This window comes from Vigna radiata, chromosome 6, assembly GCF_000741045.1.
Source record: "Vigna radiata var. radiata cultivar VC1973A chromosome 6, Vradiata_ver6, whole genome shotgun sequence".
NCBI classification, from domain to species: Eukaryota; Viridiplantae; Streptophyta; class Magnoliopsida; order Fabales; family Fabaceae; genus Vigna; species Vigna radiata.
This window is the reverse complement of record NC_028356.1, coordinates 22,291,649-22,310,663: the sequence shown is the minus strand read 5'-3', so window position 1 is coordinate 22,310,663 and position 19,015 is coordinate 22,291,649. Positions and strand designations below refer to the sequence as shown.

Sequence of the window (19,015 nt, the reverse complement as noted above, 5' to 3'; positions counted from 1 at the left end):
GATACAAGATAATCGAATGAATAAAATGCACAAACGCTTGGATGCACAGAAGGGACTCATTGATTAGTCGTTCACCTTTCTTCATTGTGAAAAGCTCGGTGCGTAGCTGACAAGCCCGAGCTTCGCTTTGAGAAGCAAAATGAGCATGTATCTTCTACTAAACTTGAAATAAGTGTTGGCGCGTCTAATGATTCGAACTAAGAAGGAAGTCGATAAGGAGGATTAAAGGCACAAAAAAAGTAGCTGATCCTGGGTCTCCCAGGTGGTGTATTCAGGATTCTCAATTCCAAAAACACGATCCAAGAGAGAAAGAAATTGGGATGAATAATACTAACAAACTAATAGAATATCAAACAGAAACTAAAGCAAAAAAAAAAAAAAAAATCTAACATTCTATCAGAATTCTATGCATACTAACACTTATTTAAACATATAACCGCTTTTTCAATTTTTTTCTTATGAATAACTTCTCTCTTAACATTTATCTAATTTATGAAAAAACATGTCCTACTTGTCTATTTTCCAATATATTTCAATCCATTTAAGTTTCGATAATTCTAGCTTGCAAAGAATTTTCGTCTAGCATTGCTCATTATTAATATTTTGAGGACAACTTTTATTCATCATTGTTTGCCAATACCGAAAACATCAAAACACTCTACTAATACATGTTTTCCTTACCCTATTCACTACTTGTAATAATACTCTTTTCTGTGTCATTTTCATGATCCATGTTTAACCTTTACAATTTTCATTAAAGATATCATTGAGATAAAACATCAATTCTAAGCAGAAGATATCATAAAAGAAATACTTAAAAGAGCTACATCTAAATTTTGTCAAAATAAAAGACAATGATACAAAAGTAGTCCCTATTTATGTTGTGTGCCCAGGGATTGTTCTCCACCTGACAATATGAAGTGAAAGATAAGCACAGCTAATAATGGATATTGGTTGTTGAGAACATCATTGGTAAAACTAGAATATAGACGAACGAACAAAGACTAGAAAGTGATAAGCCAACATAGCTTTCAATTTATTCAATGGAAAAAAATGTGTCAACTCGTATTCAAGATGAAAATCATTAATCATGTAAATCATGTGAAAGCAATTTCATCAATTTCAGAAATTCAATTCTGAAAGTCTGGAGGGTGTTTACAAGCAATATGAATTAGTCACTTGTTTTCCAACATGAACTTCCAACAGCTGGCAACTCCGAGAATAAATTGAGAGTTCTGAAAGCAAACGCTATTACTTCAAAGGTAGAAGTGATTTCAACCACTGTTTCCAAGGTGCATCCTGCTGTTGCTCAACCCAAGACAAGAAACAGCTATCCAATAAACAGAAGAAGTTGACATAAAGGAGTTGATACCTCACAGGTATAAACCGAAAATTTGCAACCTGAACAATTGGCCATATGCCCCCTTCTAAAACAAAGGCTGGGAGGAAATCTCTCTTAACATCTTCTTTTATTTGAGGAACACTCTTTCCAGAAGAAAAACCCATGTATGTAAAAAACACAAGTAAATCCAATGGTCCAAAGATAAACCCATCAACAGCAACTTTTGTGGCAACAAAACGGAAGGAATTCGGTTTAAGCATGAGTTTTAATCTTATATACCGATCCAAACCTTCGTACCTACAATAATTAATGCAAAAGAACATGGAAAATTGATAAGTTTCTTAGAAAATAGATATCATTTGCCAGTGCCCCTCTTCCCCCATCAGAACAAACAAAACACTAACAGATATACGAAAGCCACTTCTAGAAGTCTTTACTTTTCTGATTTAACATTTTTTAAGGGACCATTTGGCTTGAGAGTTTATTGCTTTCATTTTCTATCTGTACTATGTATTACAAATAATGGCATGGTTCTCGTTTAGTATCCTGTTTTCAAATGTTCTGTTCTGACTTTTAGTTACAAAATGCCAACTTATTTTTACTTTGTTTCCTGCACATACTTTTAAAAGCAAAAAAGTGTGGAAACAAGGTAACATTTTCATCAGTACAAACGAAAACATAAAACGTTTTCTCACATCAAACAGTATTGGATGTTCCCCATCAGCTATAAATATGATTGAGGTAGCCTTTTGTAAGACTTGGGAATGGTCCCCCTTAAGATCAAAGCCGCCTAAGCTGAGGAGGAGGTCATACCACAACAAAGTGCTACCAATAACACAAAATGCTATTCAATAAATAGTTTGAAATCCTTCCCTTTTTTAGTCAGTTGGATAAGCCATGCATCCAAAAACCAAAACAGAGCCTCTTGGCCCAGTGAAGTTGAGAGGGCAATACCACTTTAATCCTAATTTATCTGGAAGTTACTATAGACCAATCAATACATCAATAACCAAATTGTCATCTACATATTTAGAATATATATCATAAAAGAAAAATGATAACAAGGCAATAAGAATCAGTCCTTTAAATTGATTTGCAACAATAGTAACCATCATCAGCTGACATGTCAGTCAGCCATAACTGTAGCATCCAAATGCTGTCTCGTGTGAACTACATAACTTCTACTAAGAGAGAGCAAAAGCATAATAATGACTTTTCTGGACAAAATTGTATTTAATATTAAAAGGAAAAAAATTGACAACTGTATTTTTTAAGGACGAAGAACTTTCAAATCTGTCCAGTAAAGTAAGCTGATTTGAGATCTGAGAATCAGCAAACAAACCCTTGCATAATACCAGCGTCCATAAATAACTGGGGAATAAAACTTATAAAAAAGGTCACGCTTTTTACCAGTAGTGGCCAACAGGACCGACAAATCCTAACCCAAACAAGCTGGTTGTAGACACCCGTTTCCAGTTGATCTTTAACTCTTTATTGTCATCCTGAGAAAAATTGCCAGTAAACAAGAGATATGAGCTAATTAGATGGTTACATCTACAAAGAATAAAGTGTCACATACATACACTATGTGAACTAGACAGTTTAAAAATGCCAGCAAAGTATTTGTCCTTGAATAGGAACCATGTTACCACAGTAAGAAAGAAAGGGCCAAGTTACACATGGTTTATCCACAATGCTTCCCGTATAAAACCCTAAAATGCATCATTTTCAGATTCACTTTATCCAGAAAACAGTGACCATGACAAGTAATTTCCCGTTTCACTATTTTAGCCAAATGAACTGAAATTTCCCATCTATAGTTACCAAACAAACCAGATGTTTCCATGTGATTTAAAATTAAAAAATTACAACTAGCATTAACATAGTTTCCTTTTCCCTACCTCCTGCGGTTGAAGTGCAAAACTAAAGGTATGGTTTTGAATTGATGGATGGAAAATGGAAAGAACGGAAAGAACAAAATGTGGGTTTGGGGGAGTTTTCCAAAAGGAATGGAATGCCACCTCTTCCTGCCATTTTGCAGAACCAAATTTTGTCCATTCAACTTAGAGAGTCAAGGAAAACATTCCACAGTTTTTCCGCGAGAATTCCCTCCTTACCTTCATTAAACAACCAAACCAAGAATTCAGACGTTCCATTCCATTATTATTCATTCCCAAGAGCTTCTAACTGCGCTCGCATCCACGCCACAATTTTCCATAATATCTGTAATCACAACACAACCTCAACCACAGCCACGATTTAAACCAATCTCTCAGCTATTTTCGCAAAAACACCCAACATAGGCATGATGAAATTTACAGTCATTTTGCATGCCCCCAAAACCTCATTCCAGAAAGCAACCAAAACCCAGCGTCCCAACAAGACAATGACCACCAATACAAAACCCACAAAATAAAAGCACCCATTTGCTTTAACTAGAGACCAAGATCACATGCTACACCGAAAATCCTTCCAAAAAAACAACCACAAATCCCTTCCTTTCCGCATTCACCCATGCATTCCACACTTTCCATTGTCAAAACCAAGCTCAGACAATCGCAAATCCTTCTAACTATTTTGACTACAAGACCACACTCCTAGCATGACCATTTCCCAAACACCAAGAAAAACACACACGAAAACATGCATTTTCCCCAAAACACAAAATCTTAAGGAAACAATATATATTCCAATAACAAAATACCTCATCCATTGTGGCATGGGCCTTGGCAGTATAGTGCGTAACTGCCTGAGCAGCTATGTCACCAGCACCCCAAATCAAGCCAGAGCTGATGACCTGCGTCTTAACAGGGTGAACCGCCAAGCAATTCTGGTACCATTTCCACAACTTGAGCATATCCAAACAATAACGCTTCCCGACAACGATCGCTATTTATTGATCATGAAAATGATCGCAGCCCCCTTTTTCTTTATTTGGGGATTTATATAGATGGGTCCAGCATTCAGCGAAAAAAAGATAATTTTTTTTGCCGGTGGAGTAAGGGTGGCACTTCTTTGGCTTCTATAGATTTCTTTTTTTCTCTCGAATAGCCAGGACTCCGGTTTTTTGAGGAATGAGAGGCACAAACAGAAAGGAATGAACTCTGGTCTGTGATGAAGATGTAAAAAACAATTTGGAGGTTGGGTTTGACATTTCTGCATTTGTCTGTAATAAGAATTCGGTCGAAAGAAAAAGGGTAAAACTGTACTTTACTGTTACTCTTTATGGGACTCTGGGTCTGGCTGTTCTTTAAATTTCAGAACACATTTTCTTAAAAGAAACATATTTCATTATATACTCTTTAAAAAAATTAAAACACCTTAATTATTCATTAAATATATTTTATGTGTGCTAGTATGATAGTTTCGGCTGGTGGTGATCACGATATTCAATCGCTAGTTAGATTGATTAAGTCTCTACGAGTTAAGGTTTACTGTTGGGTTACAGGGTACTTGTGATTAGTGAGATTTTCAAATGGTTAGGATATGAGTACAAGAGTGGAATATGTATTTTTGGTATTGAAACTTAATGGATGAGGTGTTAGTGAAATGAATTTTCATGATAATTATTTTGTATTAGAGTGAATGTTACATTGTACTAACTATGAGATGTGGTAGTGGTGGTTATGTTAATAGTTATGTGTTTTTGTCATATTTTGTTAATTTTGGGTTGTATCTTTTATCCTTCTTGGTACTTGGCCAGTTTTAGTCTCGTGCGTTTTAACCTTCTTTGGCCTCAACTTCTTTTGTCCTTCACAAACCTGCATCAACTTTGAAGGTGTGAGAAACACTAGAAGGGAAGGGGGGTTGAATAATGTTTCCATAACTTTTTCACAACTTGCAAAGTAAACATGATGTACATAACACTTGCGAGTTAGAGAACTTGTTAGTAAACGTTATCCATGCAAGATCGTTTACATAACTAACTTGATGTTCCAAATATTGTATGTAGGCAATGACCTTAAATAAGTGATGCTTGTTGATAGAGAAAGAAAGAGTAAAGAAGCTTCAACTATAACTAGATCGTTTATCAACAAGCCAAGACACACAGAATGTTTTATACTGGTTCACCTATTAGGACTATGTCTAATCCTCCTCTATGTTAACTTAAAGGGTTTCATTAGATATTCAATGAAGTACAATGGAGTGTTTTAAACTAATCCTAGTGTTCCTTGTTCTATTGAGTAACTATCGTTACTTCTGACTAGTTGAGTTTAACTCACTCTTGATTGCGTAGTATTATTCACCACTCTTCTTATCCTTAGACAATCCCAATGAAATTGATACACTGTCTACTTTAGTTTCCCCACTTTTGGTTATGAAATATTATTCACCACTCCTAGTATCCCTGATCAACAAATAATCTCCAGTTACCCTAGATCAATTGAGTATTCGGACTACTCCTAGTTTCTCAATCAACAAGTAGTTATTAATTACCCTTGATTCGATGAGTATTCGCACCCCTCCTGGTTCTAAGGAACCCTGCCTAGATTTCCTTAAGTATTCGCACAACTCTTGGTACTAAGCAACCTTACCTAGATTTCCTTGAGTATTCTCACCATTCCTGGTATCCTTAGGCATTTTGATACTCACGATACCGCCTAGTTGAATTTCACCCAATCTCGGTTGTGCAGTATTCTTCACCACTCATGGTATCCTTAATCAACGAATAACCTCCAATTATCATAGATCAGTCGCAGCACTCTTGATACTAGATGACCTCGCCTAGATTTCCTAACTCTCTAGAGTTAAGTTCTAAGTGTTTTGATTTTCTCTAGAATTGCAATCAAAGATTGGTTACAAGTCATTCAAACTATTATTCTTACATAAAGGATATAATTACAATACAAAATAGTTTAAACACTCTCAGTCTCTCTTATCACTCTTTTTCTCTCATCTTACACAAGTAAGCAAATAAGCAAATGATACAATGAAGCATTAGAGGGATGCTTTACTTTTTTTTCTCTCTTCTGTCTTGTTACAAATAGATATTGCAATTAGGCTTGAGAAATTTTTTTTCTGTGTTTCACTCTTTCACTCTCTCTTCTTTCATCAAGTAGATCTTCAAATGAAGTTTGAGAGTATTTTTCTTTTCCCGAGCTCTTCTCTTTTTCTCTTTCCTTTGATTTGAGGAGATTTAGCTTTAATAGTTTAAAGAGATTTCCTTGCTCAACAGATGATGAGATATCTTCATATTTTCTCTCATTTTCATCTTCATAGGATAATGTCTTTTGTCAAAGTAAACGTGCTTTTCAAATCTTTTATCAAAAGCAATTTGACTTATGTATAAGATTGAAATGTATAAGATGAGATTGATGAATGTTTTGTTGAGATTGTTGACAACACAATATCTATATCACTTTGGTTTTTGATGATGACAACACATCTTTAATAACACGCATATGTTGTTCTTGTGCTACATGTTCTTATGCTTACTGTTTGGTATATTTGTTGAACATGTTTATGTGTTATATTGCTATGTGAATGCATACTTATTGAGTTGTACATGTTATATCATTTTTGGATGCATTGCACATGTTTTGAAGGATGAAAACCACAAGCACTTTTGTGAACTTATAATTGTGTGACAAAGTTGTAGTAAAGTCGACTCCATTACTAATTGAATCGACTATGCTAAAGTCTTTGTACAGATTTTTAGAATTAGTGCTTTGTGAGATTTTGTGAATGAAAGAATTTCAAAATGTTTCAACCTGTCAAAGTCGACTGTGTGCGTCACGCATTCAACTGTATCAATTGTCTGGTTTGAAATTCTGTTATGCTCATGAATAATGACGGCTATATTTTTAAAAGTTAGTTGAGCATTGAATAGTAGGTCAACTGTATTGAATGAGAATTTAATTTGTTTGACTGGATGCTACTGGTTTGACTAAGCTGTTATAACTGTCATAACATAGTTGACTATATTAGTAGCATATTCGACTAAGAGAGCGTCTGTTTAACAGAAATTTATAAATAGATTGAACCTGATGTTACTCAGGGAATTTTGATGATCTAAAATTTTCATATTTTGTTTCAGATTGATTTCTCTGAGATTATAGAGCTTCAAGAACTCATCAAGAAGACGGTGGTGATCTTGCTTGAAGGAGACTCAAAGGGAGACTGACTGTGCGCTCATTGCTTGACCACATATCTACACATTGAGGTGTTTCTGGGTTGATCAAGATTCATATTGGCATCCGTGGTGATTGTTGTTGGTACCTGTTGTGACTAGAGGGGATAAACTCGTGGAGTCTGGTTCACTTTGAGGATTGTTCAAAGTGGTTTGGCAGATTGCAAGAGAGGAGACCTTTTCCTGCAAGTTTTGCTGTGTGGTTTGCCTATATTTTGGTTAGAGGATTAGAGACGAGATTTATATTTTTGACGTGGAGGTCTTCTATAAATTCCTTGTTGTAAAAACCTTGACCATTATAGTGCAATTGCTTCCTGGTATTGGAAGGACACTGGATGTAGGCATTAAGGCCGAACCAGTATAAAAACCAGTGTTTGAATTTCTCTATCCCTGAACTTTTACTTTAAGTCGACTATGCTATCTGCGTAGTCAACTACGATTTTCCGTTGCACACAATTTTCATTACTTGCGATTCAAGAAAGTTTTGTAAAGTTTTATACTTTGTATAAAAGATTGCGAAAAAACTATGATTTTGAAAACTCACCAATTCACCCCTCCTCTTGGTGTAAAAAGAAGTCTACCTGTTTTCCAACATGTTTGCAACAATTGTCCTGCACAAGATAGAAACATGTATAGCAATTATGTCCTATTTTATTTAATGTAGTGTTTTTGAATGGTTTTATCATTTGTTTAGCATTCTGTGTTTTCTAATGTTTTTGTGTCTGTGAGATTAATTGATATCGTTTAGTCTGGGTTGGTGTTTTACTTATTGATTTCATGATTTGTTTTGACGTAGATATTGTGTCACTATTTTCTAAGGGAAGATCATTTTGTGAATGTCTTTCCTATTACCTACTACTGATATGATTGGATTTGATGTACAATCCACTCATCACTTTTGTTGTGTTTGAACTTAAGCATTTAATGTCATTTAATGCTTGCTTAGAGATATAAAGTGCTTTTTGGTTTCCTACCGTTAAAGTAGCATTTGAAAATTATGCTTTTCTCTTACAGATAACAAGCGTTGAGTAAGACTTCATTGTTGGACGAAGTATTATTTTAGCTCATGGTATCGTTTAGGTAAGTAAATGCTTATTGTGATTTTTGTCTCTTCTTTAGACATATAGCGTTTAGCTTTGTTTATCACTACAGGAAAAGCGCTAATTACTGGCAGACTTTTACCGAAGGCCTTAGAGCCGTCGGTAAATCTTTGAAGGTATTCGAAATATTTTACCCAAAATCCCACTCTGCAGTTCATTCTCACCAGCCCTAGTCCTCGTCGAATCCTTCCTCGTCCAAAACCCTTCGCTCCAAAACCCTTCCCTTTCGCTCCAAAACCGTTCCCCTTTGCTCCAAAACCCTTCAAAGCCCAAATTCCAGAGGTGTTTCCGTCAGGGTGGTGGTCGTGCTTTTGCGTCATCGAGGTTGGCATTGAGTTGGAGGGAGCTAGTTCGTGGTCGTGGTCTGCAGAGGCTGGCATCGTCGTCTATTTTGCTTTTGAGGTAAGTTTTTTTTCAAAATTGAACGATGCTTGCTGAGTTCGTTAGGATACCAAAACCCTAGCTACCAAATTACTTCTTTATAATAAAACAAGATTTTCTACGTTGCATTGCTTTTTTATTCTCTACATTGGATTTTTTGGAGTTGTTGGCAATGGTGTTGTGCCTGATTTTTGTTTGGAATCAATAAATCTACTGAGGTCAGGGGAATAAGATGAGTTTGAAAGTTTTCTTGAATTTGATTTTGCTTACACATTGCTCTTCTTCATGCTCTCTGTTTCATGCCTTAATAGGATTTTTTATTCTTGGTTGAGTGTTTCATGCCTTAATTCAAGTTTAATTTTTTATTTTATTCGGTGAAATCACTTGGGTTGAGTCATTTTCATTTTGAATCAAATTCTGCCATGTCTTGGTCATGTGTATATGTTTTCTTTTGTATTTTTAGTTAATGTTTTATGCTTTTAACCTTTTAGTGGTTTTGTCAAAGACATCGTCTTGACATTGTTTTGTTTTCGAGAGCTAAACTGAATACCCTTTGGGTATGATAAGTTTTAAGCGTTTAGCTTTAACTTTCATAGACATTTTAGGCATAACAACCATCTAGTACAACGTCTGCGTGTTTTCGACCTAGATATTTTTCTATTTCCTAAGGACCTAAGTGTTTTCCTAAGGTTTTCTATGTTGGAAATTCTGGTTCTAAGTCTTGTGTAGGTTTTCTATGTTGGGGATTCAGGTTCTAAGTCTTGTGTTTTCATCCTAGGTTGTTTTCCTATTTTCTAAAGTCTTGAGTTTTCTTGTTGTCCTACTTTTCTCCTAAGTTCCTTAGCTTAGCTTGACCTTTATGTGAATTTCTATGTTTGACTCTTTCCTAGACGATCATCCACATCTTTTCTTCTTGATATGTTCTTTCTATCTTAGAGTTTTTACTCAAGCATTTCAGACACTTATATCTTGTTCTTTATTTTGTGAGGTTGTCATTTTCATTGGACCTTTCTAGCTTTTATGATTTTCTATCCCAGTGTTTTTCTATCTTAACCTAGGTTTTCTGACTTAGCATTTTCACTTAGTGTTTTCCCAACTTAGGGTTATTTTTTTGATTTAGGATGTTCTACCCTAGAGTTTAGTGTCTGTTTTTTTTCTATCTTAGAGTTAGTTTTCTAACTTAAAGTTTTCCATTCTAGTGTTTGATTTTTAGGGTTTTCTATCCTAGTGTTTCTTGTCCTAAGAGTTTTGCCTAGTGTTTTTCTAGCTTAGAGTTAGTTTTCTATATAGAGACTTCTTCATTTCATGTTTTTTAGTTAAGCTTTAAAACCAAGGTTTCTATTAAACAAGCTTGTCTTGTAACAAGCTTTTCATATCTTGACAAACTTCTTAATGTGCTTAGTTGCCATTCTTTGGTATTCAGCCAAACCTTCATCAGCTTCTTACCTTGCTCAATTATCGGTCTGTGGCATTCGACTAGATCTGCTTCAGCTTCATTTGTTCAGTTGTCAGTCTTTGATATTCGGCCAAGTTTGGACTCCACGCCTCTTGGCCTTCGGCCTCAATGTCTGTCAACCTTTGCAGATATTCCTTGACTTTTTAGCTTTAACAATATGTCACCTCCTGTAACGCCCCGGCAACTTCCAGGGACTGTTGACTGCCCCCACACATCACCACGAGACTTTCCAGTGTGCTTTGTCCTCACTCGCACACTTTTCGGGAAAACTTCCCGGAAGATCACCCATCCCAGAATTTCTCTGGGCTAAGCACGCTTAACCATGAAGATCTTATGGGTTAGGCTTCCGAAAAGTAAATGCATTTTGGTGATATGGGTAGCCAAATCAATTCCTTTAAGCTATCCTTCAACTGTATAGTCCCATACCTATACAGTCTCCAAATCCCTCTCATTCCGGTGTATGTTCGATTCGTCCATGTGTCCCTTCCACTCGAAGCCTGCCAGGAGCCGCTCCTTGTCCGTGCCCCCTGCACCATGCCTCTTGCACCGGCGATCACTCCCCGCCCTCGTCAGTGCTCGGGTGTCACATGCCCACCAGCTTCCGTCTGGTTCGTCCTCGAACCACACCGTACTGGGAGAGGCTAGGCTCTGATACCATTTGTTGACTTTTCAACCCAACTCACTTTTACTCACTCTCACTTTTACGTCACTCTACTACCCCCCCCCCCCTCTTTCTTCTTATCTTTGTTTTCTTCTTCACTCAAAAACCCAAAACATAACTTCTTCCCCTTCCATAATTTTCGTAAGCCCCTGCACCAAACTATCTTCTTCTATTTTATTTTATTTCTTTTGTTCCCGTCAAAAACCAATAGAACCCACACCATTCTTTTTATTTTATTTTCTCCTCACACAACTGAAAAACATTCTACTTCTCTCACCCCTAATACGTAAAACCCATACATCCTATCTCTCAACAACCTCACTTTCACTCCCCTCATTCTTTTAACTCATTCCTTTCTCTTCCAACAATGGAAGAGAACTCTCAATACCCTCCTACCCATACTCTTGGTCAAAGAGTATAGATAAGTGCCCCACAATATATATAATTCATTCAAGGTAAAATTCAACAAGACACACACCATGGAAACATGATTTTAAGTGTACCCATGACATTTTTCATACACAACAACACCCCAATTCACCCAACATGTATACCCATTCCATCAACAACACTTTTTTCGTAAAATATAACCATGTATAGTCCATTATATACCCCATATAATAGCAAAAACGAAAATGAACATGTGAATACCCATTCTCCATCAACAACCCATGAAACTTGAACCCAAAATAAGAGTGCATGCATCAACATATTATTTTTAATCTCAACACAAAAGAAAGAAAACATGCAACAACATGTTAACTATAATCTCAACCCAAAAGGAAGAAAGCATACAACCACGTTATCATGTTACCTTCTACCCATCATACACCATATTATATCCCAAGTTAAACCCCTTACTCCACATCCATTCCCCCTTTCTTTACGTCCCACCATGCAACCCCTTCTCCATCTCTTTCATTTTTTTTTCCTTCAACCCTTATTTAACTTATCCTTCTTTGCTTTCAAAGACCCTTCAAGCTTCCCTCTTCACGATTGTTGCTCCTCTTGCAGCCCATTACTTTTTCTTTGCCAATTTCATGTTCTTCCTTCATGATCTTATTATTCCCATGAAACCAAGCTTCTTCTTTCTTCACCATTTCATCAACATGTGACACCCGGGCACTGACGAGGGCGGGGAGTGATCGCCGGTGCAAGAGGCATGGTGCAGGGGGCACGGACAAGGAGCGGCTCCTGGCAGGCTTCGAGTGGAAGGGACACATGGACGAATTGAACATACACCGGAATGAGAGGGATTTGGAGACTGTATAGGTATGGGACTATACAGTTGAAGGATAGCTTAAAGGAATTGATTTGGCTACCCATATCACCAAAATGCATTTACTTTTCGGAAGCCTAACCCATAAGATCTTCATGGTTAAGCGTGCTTAGCCCAGAGAAATTCTGGGATGGGTGACCTTCTGGGAAGTTTTCCCGAAAAGTGTGCGAGTGAGGACAAAGCACATTGGAAAGTCTCGTGGTGATGTGTGGGGGCAGTCAACAGTCCCTGGAAGTTGCCGGGGCGTTACACCTCCTACATCATCAGCAACACTCGACCCTTTAAGCCTTAAAATGTCTCGCCTTTGGCATCTCTGCCTCAACTATTCAGCTTCAACGACATGTCGCCTCCTATATCATCAATGACACTCAACCTTCTCTGCATCGTCATGTCTTGCCTCTGGTATCTCAGCCTCAACCTTAGAACTTCAACAACATGTCGCCTCTTACGTCATCAGTAGCACTCGACATTCAGACTCAATGCATCTATGCCATCGGAAGCACTCGATTTCTTCAGCCTCAACAACACATCTAGACCTTCAACGACCTCAACATAGATAGGTCCTTTCATATTTGCCTTAGGCGTTCAACCTTAACACATCACTGCCTCAACATGTTTCATCCTTTTCAAATTTGCATCACCTTTTCAGCTTCGTTCAACAATAATAAACCATGACCATTTATGTCCTCAATGGTACTCGACCAATTTTGGCCTCAATAGTACTTGGAAATTTCTAGCCTCAACGGTACTCGACCAATATTTGGCCACAATAGTGCTTGTCTTCTTCAGCCTTAACAATAGGTCTCGACCTTCTCTAGCCTTGCCACATGTCTCATCTTTTATAAATCTACGACAGTTGTTCAAGTCTCAACAGTGCTCTGCTTCTTCAACCTCAACAACAAGTTTTGACCTTCTTTGGCCCCATCATACATCACGTCTTTTGCAGATCTGCAACAAATCTTCAAGCGTTAATAAAGCTTGGTCATTTTTGGCCTATACAATACTCAACCATTTTTGTCCTCAATGGTACTCAACCAATCTCTAGCCTTAACAATGCTCAACTTCTTCAACCTCAACAACAAGGTCCCAACCTTCTTTGGCCTCGCTATATGTCTTGTCTTTTGTAGATCTACAATAGCTCTTCAAGCATTAAAAGTGCTCGGCCATTGTTAACCCCAACAATACTCGCCTAGTTTTAGCCCCAATGGTACTCGATCATTTTTGGCCTCAACGGTACTCGACCAATCTCTGGCCTCAACAATGCTCAACTTCTTCATCCTCAACAATAGGTCTCGGCTTTCTCTGGCCTCGCCACATGTCTCATCTTTTGCAGATATGCGACAACTCTTTAAGCCTCAACTATTCTCGCCCATTTCTTGCCTTAACTATACTTGACCAATCTTTGGCCTCAACATTGCTCAAATTCTTCAGCCTTAGCAACAAGTCTTGACCTACTCTGGCCTTCTCCACAATATGTCTTGTTTTTTGCATCTCTGCATTAGCTTTCTAGCTTCAGCGATGCTTGGTTTCTTTAGCCTCAATAATAGGTCTTGATCTTCTTTGGTGTCAATGTATTTCATCCTCTATACATCTGCATCAGTTCTTCCCCCTTGGCCACAAGGCGACCTCTTCCTACCTAGCTACAAGCCAAACTTTTCATATTCGGCAAAAAGCCAGCCTCTTCCAACTCGACAAGCAAACCTTTTCCTACTTAGCCATAAGATAACCTCTTACTACCCGACCATAAACTGGTTTATTGTACTTTAACTTGGCATAATCTATATCAAAGGTTAATAGGCCACTACGTCCACCCTGAGTTGTATAGATGAGGACCCATAAACGTCATAATTACCCTATAAATAGTTCAACCATCGAGGTAAAGGATTTATGCTCATTATTGATGAAGACCTCGCCATGATGATAGATCTGTTTGGATTATTGAAAGACAATGCAACGTGGATTGAGTGGGGTGTTTGTTTTGAATGGTTAATGAAGTAAATTTCTAGAAAGGTTGGGCCTATTCTAAGGAAGGGGCTAGAGGAAGCTATCGAGAACCTCTAGCCATGGGTCCTCAAGAAATGAAAATGTTTGGAGTAATCTCAATAGAGTTTCATTAAGCATTCAAGAGTAATTTGTACAATGATGGAGATCTCTATTTATTGGGAAAGAGACCTCCAATTTTCGCTAACAAATTTCTAGCATATGTCCTATCTTCATGTCGTGAATCATGGATCAATGGACAAGTGGCACCTCACTCTTAGTACGCTTTTACTCATGTGCAAAATGTGAGGTGTTTTGGAAGAAAGGACACTCTCTTACACTGATCGACAATCTGACATTCATAGTGGAGCTCGGTAGCTCGGCAACAATAACATGGAACTCATCAGACAAAAAGAAGTTCAACAAGTCAGCATGGTAGCTTGGATGGAACAAAAGAGCTCGGCAGATTAACCTGGGATCTCAGTTGGAAAAAAGGAAGCTTAACATGTCACCATGGAAGCTCGGTTGGACACAAAGGAGCTTGGCTAGAAGCAAGGAAGCCTGACTGAAAATAGAGGAGCCTGACTGAAAGTAGGGGAGCCCAACTGAAAGTAGGAGAGTCCACCTGAAAACATAAGAACTTGACTACTAACATAACCAGCTCGACCTTTAGCTTGCTCCATAAATACAAGGTCCAAAAATACAAGACCCAAAAAATGTTCAAGAAAAACCTACATTATTATATTTAAAAACAAAGAAACTAAAATTAAGTCTAATCATAGACCTATGTTGTAAGCCCTTAAGATGATTGTCATCAATTATCATTATATTAATTTGCTGTGTGACACATCAAATTAAATTGGACATTAAAGTGTCTTTTACAAACATATTACCATCTATTCATAAAGGACGGGTAATGAGAAGAAGAAAAAAAAATACTTGATGCATGGAAAATTAACGAAACCCATAAAACTCATCTTCTCAATATATATACTTACCTCGTAATTACAAATGAATGAATTTTAAAAATAAAACCATTAACTCAGCAATCACAACTCCAACTCAATGAAGTAAAAAAATAAGTAAAATCTTTGACTTTTGTTTTAACAATATCTTCTTGAAATACATCTTATCCATTTATGTCATTTACATTTAAAGTTATTCATATGGGCAATTTTCAAAAATACTCTAAAATGTTGTTTTAGAGTCGCAATTCGTCAATTTGATAGTAATTTTTGTTTTTTGTCAATGCTTCCATGGCCTGTTTCTGAAATAACAAAATATTTGGAGACCCTAACAACTAGAACCTACTGGTGTACATAAATTGAATTGAGAGCACAAATAAACCATTACTGAGGAAAACCAAAAAATGGCCCAACTTAGTGTCCCGGTAAAATCACTAACAACCTCATGCAAATTTTCTCATATTCACATCCCCAAATCTGCTTTCTTTTCTCACTGTCTCCCTCCATTTCCCTCTTTCACCACCAAACCTTCTCTCTTTGTCCAACCTAGTTACCCGTTATCGGCGCTTCGTTACCGCACTCTCACACCATGCAACTGTAATAAGTCAGGTACTTTCTCCGATTAACTTGATTCGGCGTTTTCTCAAACACCTAATCGTTTATTTCGAATTCCAACTCTACGCCTTTTCAGCTGTTCTTCTCACCTCATTCAGTTCTTCGCTTTAGATATTATTTCGCAATTGGAACTCGGAAAACCTGAGCCAAAAGGGAAACCGGAGAAACGAGTTAACGGCATATTCTGGATCATTCTCCTCAACATTGGCGTTTTCATTGCTGACCACTTTTTTCATGTAATTTTCTTGCTATCTTTATTTACTACTGTATCTTCATTATTTATTTTTTATCTGTATATTTTTTTATATTAAAGAAATACAATAAATTTTCATAATTGTAATAAAATAATTGTTATATATATATATATATATATATATATATATATATATATATATATATATATATATATATATATATATATTCTGTTTCCTTTTTTCTTTCAATCCCACGGATCAGAAGACATACAAGAATCCAATTAACATGTTTCTTTCAAAAAAAAAAAGAAAAATCCTATATATTAAAACAATCTAGAAAGCAATTGGCTTAAATAAAATACATTTTTACTCTGTTTTCTCCCTTAAATGTAAAGAGATGTACTTTGGTGCTTTAAAGTGTTTTTATCATTCTACTATTCTTATGTACACTACTGGTGTTAATTTTAGCTGATGTAGCAGAGGCGTCGCTTATAGATTATCAAATGTCAAACAAAATTGATCAAGAAAGTGTGTTAAAGTGACAAAGTACTATCTTTGTCTAACAAATGCAGTTTTATAAACCAAAGCAAAAAAGAAAACTTTAAAGACCAAATTGGACAATAAAATATAAGGAGAAATCATAGTTGTGCTTTGACTTTGCCAATATGACAGTACATCAGAATGTCTTGTATTTTTCTGTTTCGGTCTCATTTCTTTGGTTGCATTGAAAGAATGGGGGAAGGAGAAATAAAAGCAATTATGTTTTTGAACATTCTTGATGGGGTGTGAAATGGATGGACATGAGAGGCAGAACAAGAGAAAAGAGAGACGAGGAAGGTTAATGAATGACAGATGGAAGGTACAATGGAAAAAGAAGACAGAAAAAAGACTACGAACGTTAAATGCTTTCAAGAGAAAATAGAAGTAAGACAGTCAAACTTTATAAAAGGAAAATCAGGAGCTCTTTTAAAGGAGTGTGAAACAAGTGGCATTGCATAAACAGTGTTGTTTCTGTGTTTGTTGGATGATGTATGGTTTTATATNATTTCTGCAAGGTTAATGGGGCAAAGGATTTGTACTTGTACCACACGTGGCCTGCTTGGTACCAGTTTGTCACAGCTACATTTTGTCATGCTAATTGGTGAGTGTCTTACTGTCATTTCAGTTTTTCCATGTTATTTTTCTTTGTTTTTGAAGAACATATTCTAGAGAGTTTTCTAATATGGTTCTAATCAGAATTGGAGTTTTACCTCAGTTTTGTAATAAAGGTTTCAATATAGTTGATATAAGAAGGTATATGGGTAAGATTGTAATTCTAAAATTAGAGAACAACAATAAAAGAACTGAACTGAATGAAGTGTTTTTCCATTCTAAATTTCGGTTGTTCCAAATAAGAAAGCGTAGACGCCTCAAAACAATAATCTAATAATGTCTAATGTATGTCAGACACTGAATACTCTTGGTTGCATTTTATGAATTTATTATCTTTTTATATTTTAAGCTTTGATATGACTAAAGATGAGAGTTAGATGAATAGCAGCATTTTTTTATTTAAGCAATCATCACTTTTTTAAATTAGTTCTCATTTGATCTATGACTGTGTTTTATATTAATTTTTATTTTATTTTTGTGAACTACTTTCTTACTATCTCATTTTACAAGATGACTAATGAATTAACTTGTTCAGGAAGCATCTTTCTAGCAACCTTTTCTTCCTGTACATTTTTGGTAAGGCTGTAACACGGTCACTTGTCTTTCTCGTAAAGTGAGTTGTTATGGGATTGATTCTTGAGAGTTGATTATTTTGTTGTTTTCCACAATAGGAAAACTTGTTGAAGAAGAGGAAGGGAACCTTGCTTTGTGGCTTTCTTATATTCTTACTGGTGTAGGAGCAAACCTTGTTTCATGGTTGGTTTTACCTAGAAATACAGTTTCTGTTGGAGCTTCTGGTGCTGTTTTTGGGTTATTTACCATCAGTGTCCTTGTAAAGGTACTTGGAATTGGATGCCAGAGTTCATCTGTTTGCGGTATTTCTTCCAAGTTATAACAGTCAAGCTTTTAATTAATGCAGATGTCCTGGGACTGGAGGAAGATCCTTGAAGTGCTTATATTGGGTCAGTTCGTTATAGAGAAGGTGATTAGAGATATTGGAACTTAAGTTCATGTTACTTTTTCAATATGCATCCAGAATCATGTGTCATGCTTCATAAATGGTTGAGTAATGATATATCATAGCTCTCCACTATAAACACTTAACTAACATTTTTCATTTCCGTCTATTTCATTTTTCTTATCGGTACACCGCTTACGAGTGATGTCTTTTCCTCACTAGCTGTCAGATAGATGAAAGGTGTCCATCAATCATATCCGTAAATGGTTTCCTATGTGTTGATGTTTTCTAACCACCAACTATTTATATTTTGGACAAAACGATCAAAATTTTTATTCATTTGCTCTTTGATTTATGCCAACAATTATCTATCAGTGCTCAGTATGATTCATCTGTTCTTTATATGTGTCCTAGGTTATGGAGGCAGCCCAAGCTTCAACATCATTATCAGGAACCTTTCACGGAGGCTACACATTGCAAAGTGTAAATCACATCGCACATCTTTCTGGTGCGCTTGTTGGTGTGCTTTTGGTTTGGCTTCTTAGCAAAGTGCCTTCTGCTCCTTTAGACCAATAATCCACGCAGTTCAACGAAAAAAGGCCAAACTTTTCGATGCTACTTTAGCTAGACCAATAATAACAAATGTGCCGTTTTGCTACTTCTGCTACTATCGATGCTAGGCGTTCAAATAACATCAATATCTATTATACGGGTATAGCTTTGTTAAGAACGCTTCACTATATACGCATTGTTGTTATAGAGACCTTGGTATTGAGAAGTGTGAGGAAATAGCTCAAATTCA

General features: G+C 36.5%; 2 protein-coding genes across 8 annotated transcripts; one reads left to right on the top strand and one right to left on the bottom strand.

Moving 5' to 3' along the window:
- Positions 1–766: 766 nt before the first annotated feature.
- Positions 767–4,495, bottom strand: LOC106764003 (PXMP2/4 family protein 2). Of its 7 annotated transcripts, none has more exons than XM_022782264.1 (6): positions 4,047–4,178; positions 3,460–3,565; positions 3,244–3,369; positions 2,753–2,844; positions 1,373–1,639; positions 767–907 (listed from the first exon to the last, which is right to left on the bottom strand). In XM_022782264.1, the coding sequence occupies exons 2-6, from the start codon at positions 3,511–3,513 to the stop codon at positions 877–879; spliced, it is 570 nt and encodes a 189-aa protein (XP_022637985.1). In that variant the 5' UTR covers positions 3,514–3,565; positions 4,047–4,178; the 3' UTR covers positions 767–876. The 7 variants fall into 7 exon arrangements, with proteins under 7 accessions (XP_022637985.1, XP_022637983.1, XP_022637982.1 ...); XM_022782262.1 differs by lacking the exon at positions 767–907 and adding an exon at positions 2,038–2,167 and having other exon boundaries at positions 1,006–1,485; XM_022782261.1 differs by lacking the exon at positions 767–907 and having other exon boundaries at positions 1,006–1,639.
- Positions 4,496–15,618: 11,123 nt separating this feature from the next.
- Positions 15,619–19,015, top strand: LOC106763922 (rhomboid-like protein 11, chloroplastic). Its single transcript, XM_014648101.2, has 7 exons — positions 15,619–15,903; positions 16,021–16,145; positions 17,159–17,244; positions 17,791–17,831; positions 17,927–18,093; positions 18,175–18,237; positions 18,628–19,015. The coding sequence occupies exons 1-7, from the start codon at positions 15,699–15,701 to the stop codon at positions 18,787–18,789; spliced, it is 849 nt and encodes a 282-aa protein (XP_014503587.1). The 5' UTR covers positions 15,619–15,698; the 3' UTR covers positions 18,790–19,015.

What these genes read in the sequence shown, in the direction of transcription:
- LOC106764003 (XM_022782261.1), bottom strand. Translation starts at nt 3,513, where the DNA reads ATGAATAATAATGGAATGGAACGTCTGAATTCTTGGTTTGGTTGTTTA. An exon ending in GGTTTGGTTGTTTAATGAAG is followed by an intron (nt 3,370 to 3,459) that starts GTAAGGAGGGAA and finishes GCAAAATGGCAG; the next exon opens with GAAGAGGTGGCATTCCATTC. An exon ending in TTGCACTTCAACCGCAGGAG is followed by an intron (nt 2,845 to 3,243) that starts GTAGGGAAAAGG and finishes AATTTTTCTCAG; the next exon opens with GATGACAATAAAGAGTTAAA.
- LOC106763922 (XM_014648101.2), top strand. Translation starts at nt 15,699, where the DNA reads ATGGCCCAACTTAGTGTCCCGGTAAAATCACTAACAACCTCATGCAAA. An exon ending in ATGCAACTGTAATAAGTCAG is followed by an intron (nt 15,904 to 16,020) that starts GTACTTTCTCCG and finishes TCTTCGCTTTAG; the next exon opens with ATATTATTTCGCAATTGGAA. An exon ending in CCATCAGTGTCCTTGTAAAG is followed by an intron (nt 18,094 to 18,174) that starts GTACTTGGAATT and finishes TAATTAATGCAG; the next exon opens with ATGTCCTGGGACTGGAGGAA.